Source organism: Nansenia antarctica (assembly GCF_963989245.1).
Source record: "Nansenia antarctica genome assembly, chromosome: 5".
Taxonomy (NCBI): Eukaryota; Metazoa; Chordata; class Actinopteri; order Argentiniformes; family Microstomatidae; genus Nansenia; species Nansenia antarctica.
In genome coordinates, this window is record NC_137690.1 from 13,904,782 (window position 1) to 13,929,426 (window position 24,645).

General features: G+C 47.4%; 3 protein-coding genes across 3 annotated transcripts in view; 2 read left to right on the top strand and 1 right to left on the bottom strand.

The window, feature by feature from the left end:
• Positions 1-24,645, top strand: part of LOC308157759 (importin-11-like) — a gene marked incomplete at both ends in the record, with an annotated part of 254,304 nt that overhangs the window by 222,729 nt on the left and 6,930 nt on the right. The gene's annotated exons all lie outside the window — the stretch shown is intronic.
• On the bottom strand, positions 363-1,601 carry LOC308159316 (5-hydroxytryptamine receptor 1A-alpha-like; the record flags this gene model as incomplete). The annotated part of the gene is made up of 1 exon (XM_080533081.1): positions 363-1,601. One exon carries the CDS (start codon positions 1,599-1,601, stop codon positions 363-365), a length of 1,239 nt encoding a protein of 412 aa, XP_080389207.1.
• rnf180a (ring finger protein 180a) lies at positions 4,477-19,291 on the top strand (the record flags this gene model as incomplete). Its single annotated transcript, XM_080532846.1, has 5 exons — positions 4,477-4,558; positions 5,528-5,637; positions 16,469-16,706; positions 18,599-18,724; positions 19,089-19,291. The coding sequence occupies 5 exons, from the start codon at positions 4,477-4,479 to the stop codon at positions 19,289-19,291; spliced, it is 759 nt and encodes a 252-aa protein (XP_080388972.1).

Here is a 24,645-nt window from a genome sequence, read left to right on the forward strand (position 1 = left end):
GATGGAATGCATGGTTTCAGCACAATGCATGACATGTCTTGCATGGATACATCGATGCCTCGCAGATATACTGTAGCTACAACATCGAATAAACGGGAGCAGCGTGTACACTACAGTAGTTTCATACTGCCTGGTTCTCTAGTCACCATGTCCTATGTGACTTGTAATGTCCATCGTCAATCCTGCTCAGTTAGACGTCTGCATTATGTTTGTAAATCACACTGAAAATAGACTGTCCCTGAATATGAGTCTGTTACCTTTTTGCGTTTTATCAAATCCATAGACCACTACATTTTAGCCCCTCGAATCCGTAATTCAAAAATGAAGTAGGCTAAACACCTGTACACAATGAATGAGCGACTTTACGATCTGTGGAATTTGCATTTGATGATCTTGTTGAAAGCACTTTGGAAGTCTTTGTTGAAGTAGGCATATATGATGGGGTTGAGGAGAGAGTTAGAGTAGCCCAGCCAGTTTATAACCGCTCCGAGCCAGTCGGGCATATAGCACTCCGCGCAAAAAGGCAATACCAGCGCCACGATGAAAAACGGCAGCCAGCAGAAAATAAAAGTCCCCATAATGATTCCGAGCGTCTTGACCGTTTTACGCTCCCTCGCCAAGGCTATTTTCCTCTTGGCATCTGTGTTCTTTTCGTTCCTGTTCTCGAACCCCTGCGGCGTGGATTGTGGGGTGTTCGGGAGGGGCAGGTGGTTCCTGGAGTTGTGAATCTCAATGATCTCCAACGACTCGCCCTCCTCCCCGTGCCTCACCGCGCCGTTTACGCACAAGGAGTTGAACTTGTTTGACTCTCCGTTGGATTTCTTGTGGATCATCGCCGGCGATACGGTCAAGCACTTTTCTGCCACTTTAGCTTTCTCAGGTTTTTTCACTGTCTTTCGAATTCGGAACCTGGCAGCCTTGAATATCCGCCCGTAGAGTACCAGCATGAGAATAAGCGGGATGTAAAAAGCTCCGAAAGTCGAGTAGATGGTGTAGCCCGGGTCCTGGCTGATGGTGCAGGCGTCGGGGTTCGCCCTGTCCTCGGCTTTCCTCCAGCCTAACATAGGCGGGATGGAGATGGAGAACCCGATCAGCCATGTCACGCTTATCAGGATCGCAGCTCGTCTGGGTGTCCGTTTATTTACATAGTCAATGGGGTCGGTTATAGCCCAGTACCTGTCCAAAGCAATTGCGCACAGGTGCAGAATGGACGATGTGCAGCACAATACGTCCAGAGAGATAAATATATCACATATCTCCTGTCCCAAGGTCCATTTGTTTAGCACTTGATAAAGGGCCGCCATGGGCAGAACCAGAACCGATACCATGAGATCTGTGACGGCCAGGGAACCGATGAGATAGTTGGCCACATTCTGGAGACGCGTCTCCAACGCGATGGCCGCGACGACGCACGCGTTCCCAAATATGGAACATAGGATAAGGGCGGCCAGGAGCACAGTTGTGACCACCTGATAACTCAACTCCACTTCGGGAAAAGTTCTAGAAGCCGTGCTGTTCTCATTGTCATGCCAGTCGGGAACGACGTCGGAGAAAGTAGTAGTAGTCGTGTAATTGTCGCTGCTGCTGTTCGTAAAATCCATATTGTGTCCACGGGATACCCTACACACGGGTCTGACAGGACGGGACAGAAGGGGGCACGCAGCGGGGGGATCGGGGGTCGCTCAGTCCCTCGCGCCGGCGCCAGTAGGGGTACTACCAGGGTCCATCGGAGTCTCCGTGTCCGTTCCCTCGCTCCGAGGACGCATGACGTGCCGTGGTCTTGTGTGTGTTTGTGTGTAAGTAAGTGTGTATGTGTCGGGGGCTGCATGGGCGCTTACTGGTCCTGTGAATCATCTGCGTATGGTGACGCCGTGAATTCATTTATACCAGCAGCGGTTGGTACGTCAGACGCGGCGAGGAGGTCGCCGTGGAGTTTTGTTGCCCTGCTTTCTCTAGCAAGCTGTCCTTCGCTGCAGAAGACGGACGAAGAGCGGAGCTTCTCTGTTTTTGGTTTCTTTTTTGTTTGTTTTTCACCAACAATGATCACCACCATGCATCATTAGGCCTACGTATTATGCAGTGGTCTATACAACCTTTTTGTCCCGCGTCTGTGCGTTCCTACTGGGAAGGGACACATTTGTATTATTATTCAGCATTGCGGGTAAAACTATTATCTCTATTCAACAGATGAGATGGCCTCCATATTTGCAACAGATTTCAAAAAAAAAAAAAAAACGATTAGGCCTAAGAACTAAAACTCTAACATGATCAAATTGATAGAACAGTCTATGTGTTTTAGCACTCTCTGTTCTCACATGGAAAAGGTAACACTACTTATTAGGAGCAATGCGCGTATTTTCAGACCGTGGACAGCTCCACACGGGAGCCCAGAGAGGAAATCTGCTGCCATCTGCTGTATGAGGCGAGAACTGCGCGGACGCCTGCACCCTATGGAACATGCGTCTTTTAGTCACATAATAATTTAATAATGAATAATAATTAATACACACATAATGCTGTGATGTTCTGTATTATAGGCATGTTGGTGAGAAAGAGAGCGAGAGCGAGAGAGAGAGAGATAGAGAGAGAGAGTACAATAAAAGAGAGAAATAAAAGGAATGTTAATTGAAGAAGGATGAAATATGCCATTCAAGATGTGGTACGTCTAGACAGTAGGCTATGTCCTACGATATAGCCTAATTGGTAACGATGATGGTGATATCACGCTGCCGAGGGCGTTATCAGACCAGAGTAAAATGATATTATTATTGTAAGGCCGATTATGATATCCACATTGATGCAATAAGCATTTTAATGTTATCTGATGTTAGCAATGGTAGCCTAGATGCAGTATGATATTCGTTGTTTAACACTCAATGTATCTGGATGTACTCAGATAAAACATTGATTGTACACTGTGTAGTTATAGAATTCCAATCCACCTTTTTGAAACAAACTTTTTGTGGGCAACAGTGTAACATCAACCAGATGTGTGTAAGATGCGATTCTCTCTCCCGACGAAGGAGTGACATCCCACAGGTTATACTGTTATACTGTTGAGCATTTGATATGATGCCATTGGCACACAGAGTTACACTTGGACATGTTGCTTTTGAACGGACTTCAAGTTGTTGTAAATAGTAGCCTCTCAGTTCAAGTTGCTCCGACCGAATCTCGACACGTAATTAAGCGTCTCCTCAATATCCCAAATTAGAGGAGTGAGTTTACCATCTCAACTCGGTTACACTTTCACACCTGAGTGTTGATTAGTGTGCATTTCCCCCCCAATTTTCATATTTGCCTCAAATTGCACATTTCCTACCTGTCCTCAATTCTTCCAAAGTTAGAATGAATCAAGGAAACGTTTTATGTTTGTAGGCCTACAAGATTATTCAAACAATCTAAATCGTATCAAATGTTACTATGTTACTTAGATATTCAAAGGATTCAGTTTCATAATCGTTCAATTATAGGCTGTCTTCAAGACCTAAGATTATTACATTTGAATTACTAATAGGTTGAAGTATTTATTTATGCTAATACCACATACCAGTAAAACAGCATTTAAACACACAAATAGCACTGCATTTATCTACATTATTTAGAATTGTTGCCTTGTCGGCATTCCATCCACACACACACGCGCGCGCAGGCACGCACGCACGCACGTACGAACGCACGCACGCACACACACACACACACACACACACATACACACACACACACGCACACACACGCGCACACACACACACGCACGCACGCACGCACGCACGCACACACACACACACACACACACACACACACACACACACACACACACACACACACACACACACACACACACACACACACATACACCCTGCTGATCAACCAGAAAGTGAAAGAGCTGACACCAGGTTAGAAAAAAAAGGTGGCTCTGGTTATTTCGCCTTATTTTTGTGTGTTCAATGGCTGCATTGTTGTGCCGTGTAGCTGCGTGTTTTCTATAGGCCCCACGGGACAATCGGGAGGCTGTGAACGTGCCCCTTTTGTGGTGGGGCTCACCAGGGGGGCTTTAGCTTTGTCAACAGTGCAGAATGTCCCAGGGGGCCACCGGGGCAGGGCAGGGGGGCTCACCTCTGTGAACGTCTGGGGGGTCGACGGTGCGCTCGAACGCTCCCCTCAGCCCCGAGAGAGCTCAAGCCCCTAACATCCAGAACCACCAGGGATACGACCGGAGGGATAGAGGGGGACCAGAGAAAGAGAGGGAAGGCCGTAGAGACAGGGAGAGAGGGGGGACTGGAGCGAGGACCAGAGAGAGAGAGGTGACCATCCAAAGTGACCAGCCAGAGTGAGTACTGCTGTGGGGTGTGAGAGAGCTGGGTCATGTGCTCGCATGTGGGAGCTGCTGATGTATATGGCTCTAGTGGTGGAGGTCCAGGTGGGGGAGGTCCTAGTGGTGGAGGTGGAGAGGACAGCGACAGTGAATTGGGGCGTATGGCTGAAGCCCTGTGTCTGGAGGTGAGGCCTCGTTTCAGGGACATAGACGTAGATGCAGCAGAGAGTGAGGGTCGCTCAGGTGGGTTGGAACAGCTACTAAGACCTGCACTGCCTGGTAGAAAGGCCCATAGAAAGGCTCACAGTGTGGACTACAGAGGAAGGGACAGAGAGAGTGTAGGGGTGAGCATTAGAGACAGGGAGAGGGACAGTGACAGAGGGAGTACAGGGGTGAGAGACAGAGACAGTGAGAGGGACAGAGAACGAGAAGTCTTGGGAGAGAGAAGTAGAGACAGGGAGAGGGACAGTGACAGAGGGAGTACAGGGGTGAGAGACAGAGACAGTGAGAGGGACAGAGAACGAGAAGTCTTGGGAGAGAGAAGTAGAGACGGAGAAAGAGACAGAAACAGATATAGCCAGAGACACAGAGAAAGGGACCACGAGAGAGAAAGGACGAACGACAGAGATAGAAAGAGAGAGAGAACTCAGGACAGAGAGTACAGGAGGAGCAGAACACAGAGCCTTTCTAACAGCAACTCCAACCCTCTCCAAACATACACCATGGAGGGTTCAGAAGGATCTGGGAGACTGCAGAGAGGAGTACCCTCTCCTAGACGACCCATCGCCAGCCACCCCCGGACCATCAGCAACAACCCCCAGGTCCCACGGCAAAACTTGGGGTCCATCTCTCCCTCCCTAGTCCGCCCCTCCATCCGAAACAGAGGCACGGCACCGTCACCACGGAGTCTGTCGCCAAGGACCGGCATCACGGAAACACACCGCGGTACACTGCGTACGGTTCGAGAACCAGGTGCATTCCGGGTAGAGCCAGGGATGGGGGTTGGCCGATCATCGCCGACTCGAAGGACTCGGCCACGCCATCTTTCTCATAGTAGCTCTGAATTGGGGGAGGAGGAGGAGGAGGAGGAGGTGGGAGTAAGGAGAGAGGAAGAAGAAGTGGAGGCGGAAGGAGGAGAGGCAGGAACCAGTGGTGTATTGGAGGTGATGACACAGACCTCGACACCCACCATGCACGCGTCCCCGTCCCCAGCGGTGGAGAGGAGGATGGGTAAACGAGAGAGGAACAGGATGAAGAGTCTGAGGAGGAGGCAGAGGAGGAGAGAGAGATGGAGACAGAGTCAGCTGCAGGACAACAGACAGGTAAGACACACTCCAGGGACAGAGCCAATGCAGAGGAGAGGCACATTGACTGTGTTGACCACTCTGGGTGTTCCTCAAACTCCTAATCATCCACATTTAAGTAGCATCGAAAGAATCTGCTGTTCTTCTGTAGACCTTGAAATAAGTGTTACAGTTGTACACATGCTTTAGTCCGAATTGCTCTCTGCACTCATTATCGTGAGAAAACTGTTGCTAGCAATAGACCAGCTATACAGGATAAGTATATTTTTGGCTGGTCATAGAGGACCGTTCGTCTAGGGGCAACGTAAAAAAAAGTAAAGTGTTGGAATTGATCATGTCTGATGAAGTACCAAAGATTTTTTTGGTTTCATTACATATATTTATTGATCCAGTTGAAATCTTATATATATATTATATAATATATATATATATTTAGGATGTAAAGTTGTTGATTAATATAACATAATATATAACATATATATAATATAAATAATCAACCCACATACAGTTACCAAAAATCTACTGTGACAGATTATAAATCTGGCCTTGACATTTTGGCTAAAGCAACAGACCAGCACCCACAGTGGCCCACACAGACTTATGCCTACCATTATGCCTACCATTATGCCTACCATTATGCCTACCATTATGCCTACCATTATGCCTACCAGTATGCCTACCATTATGCCTACCATTATGCCTACCATTATGCCTACCATTATGCCTACCATTATGCCTACCATAATGCCTACCATAAGTCTGTGTGGACCACTGTGGGTGCTGGTCTGTTGCTTTAGCCAAATGTCAAGGCCAGATTTATAATCTGTCACAGTAGATTTTTGGTAACTGTATGTGGGTTGATTACTGACTCTTGACAGCTGTGTAATGGTGTGTGTGTGTGTGTGTGTGTGTGCGTGTGTGTGTGTGTGTGTGTGTGTGTGTGTGTGTGTGTGTGTGTGTGCGTATGTGTATGCGTATGAGTCTGTGTGTGTGTGTGTGTGTGTGTGTGTGTATGTGTGTGTGTGTGTGTGTGTGTGTGTGAGTGTGTGTGTATGTGTATGTATGTGTGTATGTGTGTGTGTGTGTGTATGTGTGTGTGTGTATGTGTGTGTGTGTGTGTGTGTGTGTGTGAGTGTGTGTGTGTGTGTGTGTGTGTGTGTGTGTGTGAGTGTGTGTGTATGTGTATGTATGTGTGTGTGTATGTGTGTGTGTGTATGTGTGTGTGTGTGTCACTGACTCGTCAGGCCCCATCAGCAGCCAGCTCGTCTCAATAGCCATTGTCTTTGCAGTTAAAGTGGAGTTACATCTGAATTGCCTGCATGATGAGGCTTGGCTAGAGAGCCCTTCACAACCGCCCAAACAAAAGAACAGATTCACATTTGATTGACTGACGCAGATCCCACAGTCACGTTGGTGGAGTGGAATGATTCTGGCCACAGAATTGCAATATCCATTCTCTTAATTCTTCTTCTATGATTTTCATTGGAAGTTGTTTTGTTTAAACTGTCTCCCTCTGAGATTTGTTTATGTCCTCCCTTCGGACATAAACAAATCAGCCTGACATTGAAATGCTGCTATACATATCACACACATTTGGGGCCATACTGTACGATTATAAGATTATGTTTGCCTCGTATGCTGTGATGAATACCATGCAGCATTGTAGAGAGAGATTTATCTATGTAAAAGGAGATATCAGATTAAATATGTTGGCACTGTGCTGTCTGCTGTCTACATCATTTAGGGAGGCACACGAATGTGTGTATATCCACTTGCAGGGACATGGGAGTATCAGTGTTTCTCTGTAGTCATGCTTTAGCTCTGTGTGTTCGAGGGATTCACATACAATTCATTCCTTGAAGCACAAGATGCACCTTCACAGCACAGTACATTATACTGTATGTCAGTATAGTATGTCAAATCAGGTGTAACAGCTATTTCAGGCCCTTTAGAAGGTGTTATCTTCATGTGTGACTAGAGACAAAAGAGCCAGTGATGTGTTTAAAAAAGGGGAAAAAATGTTTTAGACCATAATATGGATTTAGATACATATTATGAAGAGTGAATTTACTTTAAATACTATAAGGTTTTTTGAGTAACATGTCCATTTAGTCTCATGATATGTTGAGGAGTAGTTGTGGCTCACAAATAGCTTAGATTGTGCTGAGTAATTTTGTATCTATTATTGTAACCGCAGTGTATTTTTGTGTTGTTCTGCGGCAGTTTGACTGCCAAGTGTTGGTGTGTTTTTTTCACAGCTCTATGTGACATGTTTCATCTTACATTAAAGCCATGTTTAGCTGTAGGATACTGTGCTATTGTTGTCCAGTAGCTGTACTGTGTTTCTGCATGGCTATACTTTGTTGTCGTGTAGCTAAAGGGAGAGCTACTGTGCTGTGGTGTTTGCATCCCGGGGAGAGTGTGAGAGTGGCCATGATTAGATGAGTGTTCCTGTGCTCCTGTGCTCCTGTGCTCCTGTGTTCCTGTGTTCCGTGTTCTATGTTCCACTTTCCGTTTTAATGACACACCTTGGGAGGCAGTGGCGGCACCGTGGCACTGTGGCGAGGTCCCAAGAGCTCCCCCTGGGTGTGAGAGTGGTAATTACTCTGGAAGGACCCTCAGGCTCTGCTAGACTGTGTGAGGAGAGACCAAACCCCAGGAGGAGGGGGATGGGTGCCCTGAGGGGAAATAGGATAATGTTGGCCCTAGACCCTGATCTGAAGTCAGATTTAGCATTTTTGTCCCTAATGGAAAGGTTAGGAGTTGGGGAAGAAAGAGTGCTCCTAGATCTGTCTCTAGTGGCAACTGTTGCCCCCTGGGGGGGGGGGGGGGGGGTGAGTTGACTGTTGGGGCCGTATCAGGCACCAGGGATCTGCAGAGTGGGTCTGGTAACTGCGGAGTGTGAAACAACAATTATACCATTAGAAGCTAGATGCATTATTGAGGAAACATTATTGTTGTTACACTTGGTATTAACATGCTCATTTTGTTATCTGATCATGATGAGCAGCACCTCTTCACCTGGTATTAAAATACAACAGTCAGTCTCTCATCCATCAAGTCCAGACAAGTCATCTTTATTTATAAAGATAATTTAATACAACTACACAATAAAGGCAATACAATCATGATATATAGAATATATATACTGTATATAATCACAATATCACAATCACAGAATCACAATATAAGGCAAGGCAAGGCAAGTTTATTTGTATAGCACATTTCATACAACAGGGGCAATTCAAAGTGCTTTACATACATTATTTAAAAATACAGCAAGAGGATAAAACGTTTAAAAAGACAATAGTTAATGGAAAAAATACATTGATAGAAGTGTTTGTGTTTAATCATAACTGGTGCAAAACATGAAGGTTTTTAGCTTAGATTATGTTTAGGGTTTGGGCCTGTTTGATTTCTTCAGGGAGTTTGTTCCAGGAGCATGCAGCAGCGTGACTGAAAGCTGCTGCACCGTGTTTTGTTTTTACTCTTGGAATTATTAGCTGATTTGTCTCAGCTGACCTTAGGGACCTTGCGGGAATATAGGGTGGGAGGAGATCTGATATGTATTTTGGTCCAAGACCATTTTGTGATTTGTATGTAATTAGGAGGATTTTGAATTCAATTCTCTGAGAGACTGGTAGCCAGTGCAGGGATCTCAGGATTGGTGTAATGTGTTCACATTTCTTTGTTTTTGTTAGTAGACCATTACAATAATCAAGTCTACTTGAAACAAATGCATGGATGAGTTTTTCAAGGTCTTGCTTGGACATGAAACCTCTCATTCTTGTTATGTTTTTCAGGTGATAGTAGGCTGATTTAGTTAGAGTTTATGTGGCTGTTGAAGTTTCGATCGGAGTCTAGAATTACACCAAGATTTCTGACCTGTTTTTTTGTTTTAATATAATAACAATATGATATCCATCACCTGTATCCACATGGTGGCCACTCTTGTTTCTTCTGTGTGTCATTTAATGGGCTGCATGCAGACCCCCAAGCATGTCTGGGTCTTCTTTTCCTGCTGTGCTTGATCTGCCAAATATCACTGGTGTTCAAGTCTCAGGCTTAGTAATAGCCTCAAGCTAAATAGTCTCATCTCTATTGCCCCCATTCAGGATAACATTTAAATGGCTTAAAATAATATCATATTCTCATCATACACAGACAAAACCTTCACCAAAGTGCTCCTTTCTCATACCCTCATGTGTGCCTTTGTTTTGGCACGTGCTAGTGTGATACCTTTACACCTATCAAATAGAATTCCCTGGCAAGATTTAGGGGAATAGAACACATTATAGAATGGAATCTCCTGAGAGTAGAGACCAACACATTCTCACATACAGTGTGATATCTGCCAGCTGAACTGACAGTATAAACTTCCACAGGAAATCATTATGGCAGTGAGTGGCTGTCAGAGCCGTGGGGGGGTCAAAGTGCGTTATTCAGATTTCTGAGAGAGATAGAGAGAGAGGGGGCGGGGGGGGGGGATTTGTGATCAAATCTACAAAGATGGAAATTCCTCACTAGCTCTTTTTATGGTGTAATTTCTGTCAATTTGATCAATCTATCTTCTTTCTCTGATCCAAAGTGTCTGGCTTTGCCAATGTTATAATGTGGATCTATGATGTGCGTTCGTGTGGCTCAAAAACATCAAAGGTGTTAGGGTAGCACTAGCAAAAGAGTCAAGTGTGGCAGAACCCCAGAACAGACGGACACAAGAGGCAAACTAATAATAAAAGGGTTTATTAAAATGATGGACAAAAGAATAACCCTACTCTAACGGGGCCTAAGTGGGGGGAATGTGTGGATGCCAGAGAACTGGATAATGTAAATGAGGTGTGAGTGGAACTGTACTCTATGTGTCTGGGTGTGAGTGTCTAGCGTGCAAAACTAGTGTGGTGTAGATATGTAGATGAGTGAAGTGTTGAAATATGTACGTGTACTAACCAGTCCAGAGCAGAGAGGGGGAATAGTCGGCAGGCAGGCAGACGGGGGGGTTAGGCAGGAGGAGTAGGCGGCAGGCAGGCAGGGGGTTAGGCAGGAGGAGTAGGCGGTAGGCAGGCAGGGGCATAGGCAGGAGGGGTGGTCGTTAGGCAGGCAGGGACATAGGCAGGAGACGTAGTCGATAGGCAGGCAGGAGGTCTAGGCAGGGGGAGGCAGGTTCCTTTGGGGAGCGAGGATCAACAAAGAAAACAACTACGGTTAGCAAAATAACAAACAAACAAAAACTCTGAAGAGAAACTACTTGAACGAGAAGAGACAATAGGGAGAGCCAAACTACTAACCACATGGGTAAAAATAATCAAGCGTCGGAGGAAGGTTTCTGGGGCTTCTTATAGGGCTGCCTCCTCCTGAGTTGATAGCTGGACCCAGCTGTCTCCACTTGAGCCTGATGAGGCTCAACGAGCGCCAACGAGGCAGGAGGGGGCGGAGCCGATGAGGGATTCACAACAGTACCCCCCCCCTTAGGGGAGGCACCTGACGACCGTCCTGGAGCGTCCGGGTGGGCCAGATAGAAATCCTCCAGGAGTGTGGGGTCGGCGAGGTAGGACGGGGGCACCCAGCTCCGGTCTTCGGGGCCGTAACCCACCCAGTCCACCAGATACTGGAACCCCCGTCCCCTACGGCGGACAGCCAGTAGGCGGTCAACCGTCCACACCTGGTCGCCATCCTTCAGGACCCGGGGAGGTGGGGGGGCTGGAACGGGGGGGGACAGGGGGCTAGTGGAAACAGGCTTGAGGAGGGACACGTGAAATACTGGGTGGACCTTGAGAGCAGGGGGAAGGTTTAATCGAACCGCTGCAGGGTTAATAATCCGGTCAATAGTGTAGGGCCCAACATAGCGGGGATTTAGCTTACGGGAGGAGGTCTGGGCGGTCTGGAGGGGCAGGTCCCGGGCCAACAGCCAGACCTTCTGGCCGGGACGATAGGCCGGGGCTGGCACCCTCCGCCGGTCGGCACAGCGACGGGACCGCTCAGTGGCCCGCAGCAGAGCGGTCCGGGTGGTCCTCCAGATGCGCCGACACCGGCGGAGGTGGACCCTGGTGGACGGGACTGCCACCTCCAGCTCCTGTTGGGGAAAGAGAGGAGGTTGATAGCCCAAGGAGCATTCAAAAGGGGACATACCCGTGGCGGAGCTCTCCATGGTGTTGATGGCATACTCCACCCATGGTAGGTACTTGGCCCAGGAGGCGGGGTTGCTGGTGGTGACACAACGCAGGGCTGCCTCCAGGGCCTGGTTGGTCCGCTCGGCCTGTCCGTTGGACTGCGGATGGTATCCAGAGGTGAGGCTGACCGAGGCCCCAATTCCCTTACAGAAGGCCTGCCACACCTTGGAGATGAACTGGGGGCCCCGGTCGGACACAATGTTGTGGGGAATGCCGTGAAGCCTCACCACATGGAGCGTGAGGAGGTCAGCAGTCTCGGCCGCGGAGGGGAGCTTGGGAAGGGCGACAAAGTGGACAGCCTTGGAAAACCTGTCCACAATGGTTAGGATGGTGTCCTTACCCTTGGATAAGGGGAGCCCCGTAACGAAGTCTAAAGCGATGTGGGACCAAGGACGACCGGGGATAGGGAGGGGACATAGGAGGCCCGAAGGAGGACGATGGGAGGCCTTACTTCGGGAGCAGATGGTGCAGGCACCCACAAACTCCTTAACGTCCCCCCGGAGTGTGGGCCACCAAAAACGTCGGCTGATAAACTCCGCTGTCCGGTGGGAGCCAGGGTGGCAGGCAAAGTGACTAGAGTGCCCCCACTCTAGCACTTGCGGCCGGACAGTGGAGGGAACAAAAAGTCTGTGCCGGGGTCCGGTACCTGGGTCCGGCTCGGCACGCTGGGCCTGTCTGACCACCGACTCGATGGCCCAGGTGACGACACCTACCACCCGGGTAGGGGGGAGGATGGTGTCTTGGGTCACCGGCATATCCGGGGACTCCCCCGGGAACAGCCGGGAGAGGGCGTCCGCCCTGACGTTCTTTGACCCCGGGCGGTAGGTGAGGGTGAAGTCGAATCGGCTGAAGAACAGGGCCCAGCGTGCCTGTCTAGGGTTAAGCCTTTTTGCCGTCCTCATATAGGTCAAGTTCTTGTGGTCAGACCACACTAGGAACGGCAGCTTAGCCCCCTCCAGCCAGTGCCTCCACTCTCCGAGGGCAGCGTGGATGGCCAGCAACTCCTTGTTGCCCACATCATAGTTCCTCTCGGCAGGGTCAAACCGGCGAGAGTAGTAGGCACACGGGTGGACCTTCTGGTCCTCCTCCGACCGCTGGGTGAGAACGGCCCCGACGCCCGTGTCTGAAGCGTCTACCTCCACGATGAACTGCCTGGCTGGATCCGGGTGGGCCAACACCGGCGCGGTCGTAAAGAGGCCCTTCAGGGTGGAGAAGGCCGCCTCAGCCTCAGGGGTCCAAGAGAACGGGCGAACAGTGGAGGTACAAGCAGTGAGAGGGGCCGCCACCTGGCTAAACCCCTTGATGAACCGCCGGGTAAACCCGGCGAACCCGAGGAAGCGCCGGAGTTGTGTTCGGTCGGTGGGTCGTGGCCACTCTGCCACCGCCTTAATCTTAGCCGGGTCGGCGCGCATTTGCCCCTCCTCCACGACGTTACCCAGGTACGTCACAGAGGAGGAGTGGAAGACGCATTTCTCCGCCTTGACGAAGAGACGATTCTCCAGGAGCCGTTGTAGGACCAGGCGCACGTGTTGGTGGTGTTCCTCCATGGTCGGGGAAAAGATCAGGATATCATCCAGGTAAACAACCACGAAAACATTTATCATGTCCCTCAGCACGTCATTGACCAGCTCCTGGAAGACTCCGGGGGCATTGGACAGGCCAAAGGGCATGACCAGGTACTCGAAGTGACCGAGGTGGGTGTTGAACCCGGTCTTCCACTCGTCCCCCTCCTTGACCCTAACCAGATGATAGGCGTTGCGGAGGTCAAGTTTAGTGAACACCCGGGCGTGAGTGAGTGGCTCGAAAGTGGAACTCATAAGGGGGAGTGGGTATTTATTCTTAACAGTGATGGTGTTTAAACTACGAAAATCTATACAGGGCCTCAGGCCACCATCCTTCTTCGCCACAAAGAAGAAGCCCGCCGCGAGGGGGGAAGACGATGGTCGAATTACACCCGAGGCTAGGGACTCGGCTATATAATTGCGCATTGCCTCCTTCTCCGGGACCGAGAGGTTGTAGAGACGACCCTTGGGAAGGGCTGCCCCGGGAAGGAGGTTGATGGGACAATCATACGGCCGGTGAGGAGGAAGTGAAAGGGCGCGGTCCTTACTAAACACCATGGCCAGGTCAAGATACGTAGAGGGGACACCAGTGAGGTCCGGGGGAGAGACTAAGGGCCTGGGACCGCTGGACGGAGAGAGGGCGGAGCGTAGGCAGTTGGCATGACAGGGGATGCTCCAGCCCAAAATCCGTCCAGTGGTCCAGGAGATGTGGGGATCGTGTCTCTCCAACCACGGCCTACCTAATACTAGGGGTGCAGTGGGGGCGTGGAGGACAAGAAAACGTGCCGTCTCGACGTGATTACCGGACATGGTGAGGGTGAGGGATTCAGTGCTATGCGTGATCCTACCTAAGGGCCTCCCATCGATGGCTTGGGGGAACAAGGCATGGTCGAGGGGAACGAGCGGGATGCCGGCCTGACGAGCGAGGGTGATGTCCATCAAGCACTCGTCGGCCCCGGAGTCAATGAGGGCGCCGGCAGAAATGGACTCCTCACCCCAGGAGAGGGTGGCTGGGAACAGCCGGTTGTGGTTCTTGATGGGTTGGGGGATCGAGGCACGGCTCACCAAAAACCCCTCTTTTAGCGAGCCGGGTCTTTTGGCCGCGCCGGGCAGGTTCGGAGGACGTGTCCGGGTCTTCCGCAATACAGGCACAGCCCGCCCCGCATTCTCTGCTCTCTCTCTTCCTGAGAGAGGCGGGACCGGCCGACCTGCATGGGCTCCTCCGCTGACTCAGAGGTGGACGGGGCTGGGGAGAGCATGGGAACCCGAGGGGGCAGGGCCGAGTGGACGGCCGCAAAACGGGGGAGAGAGGACGTGCGGCTGGGGACCGAGTGAGGGGGCCCCACGGCGCGTTGGCTGCGCTCCTGGCGGCGCTCCCGCAGGCGCTCATCCATTTGTAGGGACAAGGTGACCAGTTCTTGAAAGGAGCCTGGGCGGTCCCGGACGATAAGGTCCTTCACCGCCTCACTCAGACCCCGCCGGTAGGCGCAAAGGAGCGCTATGTCTCCCCACCCGCTGTCGGCGGCGAGGATCCGGAACTCTAAGGTGTAGTCCGCGACGGTCCTGGAGCCTTGCCGGAGTTCCAGCATCCTGGAGGCGGCGTCCGCGCCGTCAGAGGGGTGGTCAAACAAAAAGGAAAACTCCCGGCGGAACGCCTCGTAGTCCTGGGCAAGATGTGGGTCTCTGCCCACCACGGCTATGGCCCAGTCTAGAGCCTTGTCCACCAGGAGGGACATAATGAAGGCTACTTTAGCCTCTTCTGACCCATACTTGGACGGTTGGAAAGCAAAAAAAAGTTCACACTGGGTCAGGAACCCTCTGCCCAGATCAAAGTTCCCTCCAAAGGGTCGAGGGGTAACCAGGTTGGGCTCGGGTTGGGCGGGAGCTCGCCCTGGGGGGGCTGGAACCCCCGGTGAATCAGCAGGGGGAGCAGGGACTGCAGCTCCTCCAGGGAGCGTGTTCAGCCTCAGCTGGATGGAAGCCACCGCAGAGACAAGAGTGCCCATCTGGACAGCAAGGGAGGCGAGAGCAGCTGAGGCGGAGGTGGACGACTTCTGGAGCTCAGCGATGTTACCCTGAACGGAGGGGAAAGCCTTACACAACTCCGCCTGGAGGGACGCGAGCTCGGCCGCGTGGGCGGAAACAAGCTCGTCAACTGAATGGGACACTGGGTTGGGCTTAACTGCGGGCGTCTGCCCCGAGGTGCTGCCTTGACTCATTTTGGCTTGATTATTCTGTTAGGGTAGCACTAGCAAAAGAGTCAAGTGTGGCAGAACCCCAGAACAGACGGACACAAGAGGCAAACTAATAATAAAAGGGTTTATTAAAATGATGGACAAAAGAATAACCCTACTCTAACGGGGCCTAAGTGGGGGGAATGTGTGGATGCCAGAGAACTGGATAATGTAAATGAGGTGTGAGTGGAACTGTACTCTATGTGTCTGGGTGTGAGTGTCTAGCGTGCAAAACTAGTGTGGTGTAGATATGTAGATGAGTGAAGTGTTGAAATATGTACGTGTACTAACCAGTCCAGAGCAGAGAGGGGGAATAGTCGGCAGGCAGGCAGACGGGGGGGTTAGGCAGGAGGAGTAGGCGGCAGGCAGGCAGGGGGTTAGGCAGGAGGAGTAGGCGGTAGGCAGGCAGGGGCATAGGCAGGAGGGGTGGTCGTTAGGCAGGCAGGGACATAGGCAGGAGACGTAGTCGATAGGCAGGCAGGAGGTCTAGGCAGGGGGAGGCAGGTTCCTTTGGGGAGCGAGGATCAACAAAGAAAACAACTACGGTTAGCAAAATAACAAACAAACAAAAACTCTGAAGAGAAACTACTTGAACGAGAAGAGACAATAGGGAGAGCCAAACTACTAACCACATGGGTAAAAATAATCAAGCGTCGGAGGAAGGTTTCTGGGGCTTCTTATAGGGCTGCCTCCTCCTGAGTTGATAGCTGGACCCAGCTGTCTCCACTTGAGCCTGATGAGGCTCAACGAGCGCCAACGAGGCAGGAGGGGGCGGAGCCGATGAGGGATTCACAACAAAAGGAATCATGAACAAGGCACAATTATTGAATTAACATTGACCATGACGTTGAATGTATTGTTGTGTATCCTCTTTCTTCTGTACCAGAGTTCGACAGGGAATCCATCGAGCAGCAGTAGTGATGAGGAGGAGGACGTTAGTGCTGGGGACAGAGAGGGCTACATCTGCGCTGTGTGTCTGGACGTCTACTTCAGCCCCTACATGTGCCACCCCTGCAACCACATCTTCTGCGAGCCCTGCCTGAGAACCCTGGCCAAGAATAGCCCTACCAACACCCCGTGTCCCCTCTGTAGGACCATCATCACACACGTCTTCTTTCAGAAGGGTGAGCAATCTGAAAAAAATAACGCTATCTTAAGTAAAGGGATAGTTCACCTAAATCACAATCTTAGTATGTTGTGCGTTGTCTAGCCTTGAAAGTATTATATGGGTTTGGGAGGATTGTGCTTCTGAAGGAAAGGACATGACAGGAACGCATTTAGGGGAATTGGGACGCATCCCTTGGTCTGACCAGTAGTATTGTATATAGTTAAGATGAGACTACAATTTAATTACAATACAGTCAAATGAGTGATGGTATTATTTGTGACACAGTCTGGTGATAATGTCTGCATGCCGGCAATTCTCAAGTCGTGTAAATTACCAAAAATCATTTTTTGTTTTTTTGTTTTATATTACGAATAGTTTATGAAAGTGTTGAAGAGCCCACTCAATATAACAAACAACAGTTTTAGGATCACTAAATACTTATCATTTCTCCAGCGGCACACAGATTCTACTGACAAATAGAGAGGAGTACTTCAAATCGAGGCTAGGATTTCAACTGATTTCTTTCGAAAAAGACTATTGAATGCACACTGCTCACCTGCTAAATGCTACCATGTTTTCATTTCATGCACTGAGTGGACATCGGTTTATAAACAATAGCATGGGCCGAGGAGGGTCATTACGTGCAGTTCGGCTCTTCAGGTGGAGCTTGCAGCAAAACGTTTAGAGGGGTGTGGACTTGCTTACAACTTCAGACAGCACTTTTTATTGCCTGTGACCCCAGAATCTCAACCGAGAGAAGAGATTCTGGGATCCAAGATTATTGTTCATATTGCAGTTAAGCAGAGAAATCCAAGCTGCACATTGTGAGAGGGGCCCAGCTGTAGATCGCCCTAGGGAATAGTACTGTAGACACCTTGGGTTCAGCTCTGACCACATTACTCATTCATGCCTATGACAGAGACCTTTACATAATCTGAGACATCTACAATATATAAATAGCTGAATAAGATAGAAACGTAACTAAATACAGATGTCGAAATACAGTTGCAATGTTCGTGCAGTAACTGTCTATGCACACATGTGGACATACATTACCAATTTGTGATTTCATTGGCACATACATTGTTTTGTTTTTTCACCTACTATGTCTTACTGCAGTGTAGGTCTGACTGAATGACTCAAAGTGTTATTGAGGAAATCAGTGACCAGTGAGGATGACCTTTGAAATCATATGAATGTTGATGAGTGTGGTCAGAAATTAAATGTTGACCGTTTGATGCCCTTTTGGTCATTTCTGGTTGAAGCAGCTGTCCGAGTCTTCAGCTCCCTCTGTCCTATGTTCACTTTGATAAGGATAACCAACAGTATAGGGTTGCTATGATCACAAATGTTTTACAGTATATTAGTTGACTGGAACTGAATCAGATTAATCTATGAATACACAATGAGGTTATATCATGTTGGCCTAGTTTTGACTGTGCTGAAGAGAGAGAGAGAGAGAGAGAGAGAGAGAGACTGCTAACACCATTAAAGGCAGAGTGGCTCTGTACTTACGAGGACCTCATACATTAAGGGTTCTTGACTGTGATTGGCTGGCGAGGATTTTAGATGAGATTCTTCTGTTGATTATCAAAGCCAAGGTCAGACTATGGACAACGTTGGAGAGTAAATAGGGGAGACTGGAGGGGGGACTGGCAATGCTGGGCTACGCATGTGTCTTAATCACTACTTTACACTCGCTTCTTGTCCCCACAGAAAATATGTAGATTCATTTTCATCACTTACTGTTTTAGGAAAGATTTGCTAAATGTTTACATTCTTGAAAAGACACAACAAAATGAAACAAAATGTACCCAGATAATCAGAGATAAACAATGATGAGATGGGAAATGAAGGCAATCTGACAGGAAACCCTAATGCTCCGATTGTTCTTTGTCTGTCTGTTAGAATTGAACCACACAGCCCGGACATTCTTCCCAAAGGAATATCTCTCCAGGAAACAGAATTTCCAGAAAGCCAGCTGTGCAAAGTGGCCTCTCCCTAGCTGCAGGAAACTTTTCCGTATTTTCGGAGGTGCGTTATTGCTGAATCTCCATAGACTTTGATTAAATGTACAGTTTGTGGTAACACTTTATTGCTCATATGTTATGTAGATAGATACCCTGTAATCAGTTGTGTAAACTTGCATGTACAGTATTTACTCCTCTGAATTTAACACAGGTAATATGTAGGCTATGAAACAATGAACAGAAAAAGAAAATAATTAGTTGTATAGTTGTTGGTCACTGTTGATTACTCTTCTAATGACTAAGTAGTTACATACAGCCTTTATAAAGGCTCTACCATTAAATAATTACATGAGGTATCATGAAGTATCTAGTAATGTAACATATAGAGAGAATCACCAATCAGATTTTCTCCTGTGTCACTCCTCCAGGTTTCCAGAGGCAGGCTAGTCCCATCGCCAGACGTCAGTTCCCCCACGGGGGCTACCGTCTGGACGCCATGGACTTTGAGGATGACTCCCGCGGCTGGCGCTTTGACATGGACATGGTGATCATCTACATCTACTCAGTCAACTGGGTCATCGGCTTCTTCATCTTCTGCTTCCTCTGCTACTTCTTCTTCCCCTCCTTTTGAAGATGGCAGCAAAAACTGAAGAATGGGTGGATGGATGGATGGATGGCTGGATGGATGGATGTTATAGATGGGTGGATGAATGGATTATTGAGTTAGAGAGTTTAAGGAGGAGTGGAGGAAGAGTGAGTGAGTGACAGGTTGGATGTGCACTGTCTGGTAGAAGAAAAACAACAGTGTGCCAGGTTGTTTTTAGTCATCAATAAGTCATTAAAATTAGGAAACTGTGTAGGGGTTCTTAGGGGAATTAATGTTCTCTGTGATGCACACAAAAAGCATGTTCTGTTCAAGTCTGATGGATCATTAAAGCTTCCAGCATTGACTTGAAATACCTGATGATAGCAATTATTTGGAAGCTGCCTTCAGTCCTGCTAAAAGTATAATTCTGTTCAAGCATTTCCGGTGGTTCGTTTCAATTATGTATTGAAAGATAGGTGAGCACATTCAGTTTATCCTCTCAGTATCATTTTAAAGATGGCTTTTCCTGAAGTGCTCCATTTAGAAAATTAATTTCAGATGTTTTTCTCAGTAGTGCATCTTTGATGTGGATTGTGGATCCAATTCATTCTATTTTATGCTCTTAATGCCCCTCATGGCCATTGTGTAATTCTATTTGTTTAGTTTTGGCATTAGAGCACTATGTTCCTTCTCGTGTCTGCACTCAGTCATTCAAAGTCTTTACAATGGTCTTGCTTGAAATAAACGTGTGTGTTATAACATGAATGTACATTAAAAGAGGCATATCCTTTTTCTTTCTATGAAAAGGAAAAGGAAATGACTTGAAGAACTGGGCCACTTTGTTTTTGTGTTGAAACAACCCCTGGCGGGATGTATTCCTTTTTAATGAGATCATCTCAGTCAATGTGCAAGGCCAGTGTGTTTTCAGAGCTAATGGCATCTTCCCAATAACAGAGAGCATGAGTGCAAAATAGTGATGCCCTGCTCATATGACAGTCTGTTCAAGGACCCCTGATGGAACTCATGATATGTGGACATATTTTGAGTAAGTCTTTTTGGTGCCCTTTGTTCTAATTGGTGTTATTTTGGGCTTCTGTGACAAGGGGCCTATGACAAAGAAATGAAGAAAACTGGAGTTTATTAAAGTCGACATTGAGTTCATGACATGCAGGCTTATCATTTTCTTATCCATTGAAATACTGTACAGTATCAGCTGACCCATTACCATCAATCTGTATAAAGGCTGCTACCCAGTGTAGAGTTAATGACACGTCTACATTTCAATAGATTCTCTGTGTAAACAAATTACATATGGGACATACATTTCTTCACTTGAATACTATTGAGAAATGTCAATTAAATGTACATACAATTGCATGGACAAATCAATACAGAGGTTGTAAGAGTTTATAGATGTCTCCACCTGTAAAACTCTTGCAATAATAAAACAATTATTTCTTATTCTCATGTCATCATGTTTGTTCATGTGCTATCCACAAACTGTAATGGTCAATATCGCATTTGTTTTCATTGACAATATTTAACTTTGACAATTGACACACTTGATGCACTGTCACCTAGGGGACAGTGGAGTCCTTGTTGAGATCTTTGGAATACTCCTCCATGTCATCGCCCTCTGTTTCTAATTGGCTTTCAGTATGGACATGGAATATCCTGCCTTCAACTCCAGGCACAACAGCCACACCCACAGCCACTCCCTCCAGCTGCTCACTGACACTTCTCTCAATGGCTGCATAAACACACAATAATGCAGAGTCTAGGTTAAGTAATATTCACATACAACATGTGATAAGCTCAACAACAACAAAAGTAAAAAGGTTAAAGCTAAGTCCACTCAGGTGTCAATTTGTTATCTTAATTTGACTTCACGGTTTATACATTATAATGGTTATAAATGAATGAACGATTCAATGATTTAATAAATGAATGATCAGATACATGAGCAGCTCTCCTCACCAGTCACAGATGGGCTGCTGGAGACCTTGATGAGACCCATCCAGTGGCCAGACTTGCAGGTCTTCAAGCGTCTGATGATCTGGCCTGACTCAAAATGGTTGATGAGGATGGTGGAGAGTAGCTGGGCGTTCACAATGTCAAGCCTCAGAGGGCATTTGTTGAACATGGTGTAGCCGTCTTTGCCCTGGAGACAATGGTTCCTTTGCGTTACTTAGTGGCGACAATCTTCCCTGTCCACTTATTTTTCATTTAGCTATTCTCAATTTACAAAAAGCATCTAGTAATCTAGTGATAAACACTGATATTTCAACTCGCATTTTAATGGACAAGAAAGTGTTCTTATCTTATCTTATCTTATCTAGGGAGGATGTAAAGGCCAGATGTACTATACAATACCTTTGTTAGGAATTCTTTCATTGCAACCAAGTATTTTCTGTCTCTGTCTAGACTCTTGCCTTGGACCTTCACAGTTTCAGCAATGACCCTTTGACCAGGTTGTCTATTGGGGTCAAAGCCAAACTGGATTCCAGCAACATGGGGAAACCTGAAATGTCAAAGCCTCGTGAAAAACTCCCATATTTTTGGCACTTCTCCGTCATGTTTTTTGACATAGTTATGTCACATGATATCTCACTTTCCTTGCAAATGAATAAGAAATAAAATGAGCAGAAAGAAGATACACGGGAGGTTATTTTTCCTATATTGCACTCTATGGTACACTGCTCCAGGAGGGTGGCCTACCTTCCATCAAGAGCAGGGTAGTTTCTCACGCCGTTCTCCAAGCCCTCATACAGCTGCTGTCCCGTGGCCTCCACCACCAGTACTGGCTCCTTGATGGGTAGGATTTGCATCAGGTCACGCATGGTCAGGGGGCCTGCCACGTGGATACGGTCTGAACGCATGGTACCTACAGGGAAAGGACAAAGTCACAATTACATTGGTGAAGAAATGTGCATTCAATTTCTATTCACATAGCTTCACACACCAGATATAAACAAACAATAGAATAAGAAAAAAACCTTATGCTCTTTTCTCCTCCACTGCATACATGGTTTATTTCTACTTCATACAGGCCATACTTTGTGGCGGTAGTCATATTTCATAACCAACTCACACGTTTGATACCATTCCTGATTCCATTCCATGCATTACAATGACAAAGAGTATGGAAAATGTAGTAACCTGAATTTAAAAACGCCACCTCAGCATGAGTAGCCTCCAGCATGGCATTGGTGATCAGATTACCCAGGTTGCACTCTGTCCGTCTCACTGTCGCGTAGCGCCCATCCAAGTCCACATCCGTATGGCAGAGGACCTCTCCTAGCATATGCTGAGTGAGAGTCAGAGAGGGGGGGGGGGGGAGAAAGCATGAGAGAGATAGTGACACAGCATTTCACATTCATTAATTCTATCTATATTTTTTTTCAACAACCCATTACATGTTATATAAACAGACTACTGGAGGTGGGTGTTAGTATCTGTATCACCTGATGGTGGGTGGAACACTAACAGGGAAAAATGAACAGACTAAATCTGAGTGTCCTAAGCAGGTACTACTGTAATACTATTGCCCTTTATTGGTGTATTCCTCCACACATACCTGCACATTACTGGTGTATCCCTCCACAATCTGTTTGATATCAGGATCCTCCTCCAGGTGTTTAAGCGTGGATATCTTATGACAACAAAACTTGAACTTCATATCCGGGTCCCTCACTACGTCAATCTTCGACAGGTACCTGAACTCAGACCCGCTTTTCACTATTAGGATACCGTTCACCTCCAAAACCCCATACTCATGGTCATGACCTCCCAGTATGAGATCCAGTCCCTTGGAGTCCGATGCCAGCCTGATGTCATTGCGCCACCTCATATGGGTGAGTGCTATGACCAGTTCTGCCCCGTTCTGCCTCAGCTCCGCAGAGAGACGATTGGCTGTCTCGACGTAGTCCTTATAGTCAATGTTGTCTTTGTCCACTGTGCCCAGGATATCCAACCAATCCTCCTCTACCAGTCCCATGATTCCGATCTTCAGGCCATTCCACTCCAGGATGCTACTGACCACGCCGTGGCCCAATGTTTGAGAGGTGAACCTTTTTGTGAGAACAAAAAAACGTCATGGTGAAATAAATAGATGAAGAATAGAGATGAGTAGAGTGTGCAACTTTGCATTTATTTGTCAAATAATGGAGCAAGGGAAATTCTTGCATGCTAAACTGGACTGTGGTTTTAATTCCCAGCACCAAAAAGAAGAGACTGCATTGTGTGAATCAGGTGTATTTGAAGGTAAATCTCACTTGTCATAGACATTACTGAGAAACCAGGGGAAGGTCATCAGTGGGGTCATCTCTTCCAAGTGATCCACACCAAAATCAAACTCATGGTTACCTGTGGACAGTATTTTGATCAGCACAACAACCATGAAGAATGTTATCAGCATGTGATCAGGATAACAAAGGAAATCAGGAAAAGGGAAATATTTTAAGTACTATTTGGGAATAGATACATTTTACTGATGTATAATTAAGGATAGATGATTTGAGCGATTGGAAAATGTAAATGATGTCAGAAACATCACAGACCTGTTTTATAAATCAGGTAAAGTTATTCCAAACCATTCAAAAATAAAGACATGGGAAACACAGGATATGCTTTCACGGATAGGTGGATCTGTGGATGTGCATGTGGATGTGGTGTGTGTGTGTGTGTGTGTGTGTGTGTGTGTGTGTGTGTGTGTGTGTGTGTGTGTGTGTGTGTGTGTGTGTGTGTGTGTGTGTGTGAGAGAGAGAGAGAGAGAGAGAGAGAGAGAGAGAGAGAGAGAGTGTGTGTGAGTGTGTGCTCTATGTTTAATGGGTTTACCCAGGCCTCTTCAGCATGTTCAATGAAATAGTAATGCATGGTGGGAAAGAGAAGCACTCACCATACACTGCACAATGGACTCCTAATTTATTGAGAATATCTACCATATGCTTTCCCTTTGTGATTGTGCTTAACAAGGAAGGGCTCAAACAGTCACCACTGAAAACTACAAAAGGATTCAGCCCCTGGAATCTTTTCAGAGCTGTGGCAAACCTGGGGGGAGGAACAACACAATTAATTCAGTGAGCTGTGCTGTAATTATCGCCAAAAAGAAACAAAGCCTAGATTACTGCTATATTTTAAATCAATCTAAATCAATTAAATCTAAATCAATCCGGAGAAAAGGCTATATGAGCACACAAATGCCGAAACATATTATTCTATAGGTTATTTCTGACTTTTTCCGTGTGCTCATAGTTTTAAAAAATATATATATACAGAGTGGTAGGCCTAGCTAGCCTATATGAACACTAGGGTTATGGTGCAGCTTGCTATCTGGTTACAGTTACAGTTACAGTTACAGTGACAGTTATGGCTAGGCTAAGTTACAGTTACAGTTATGG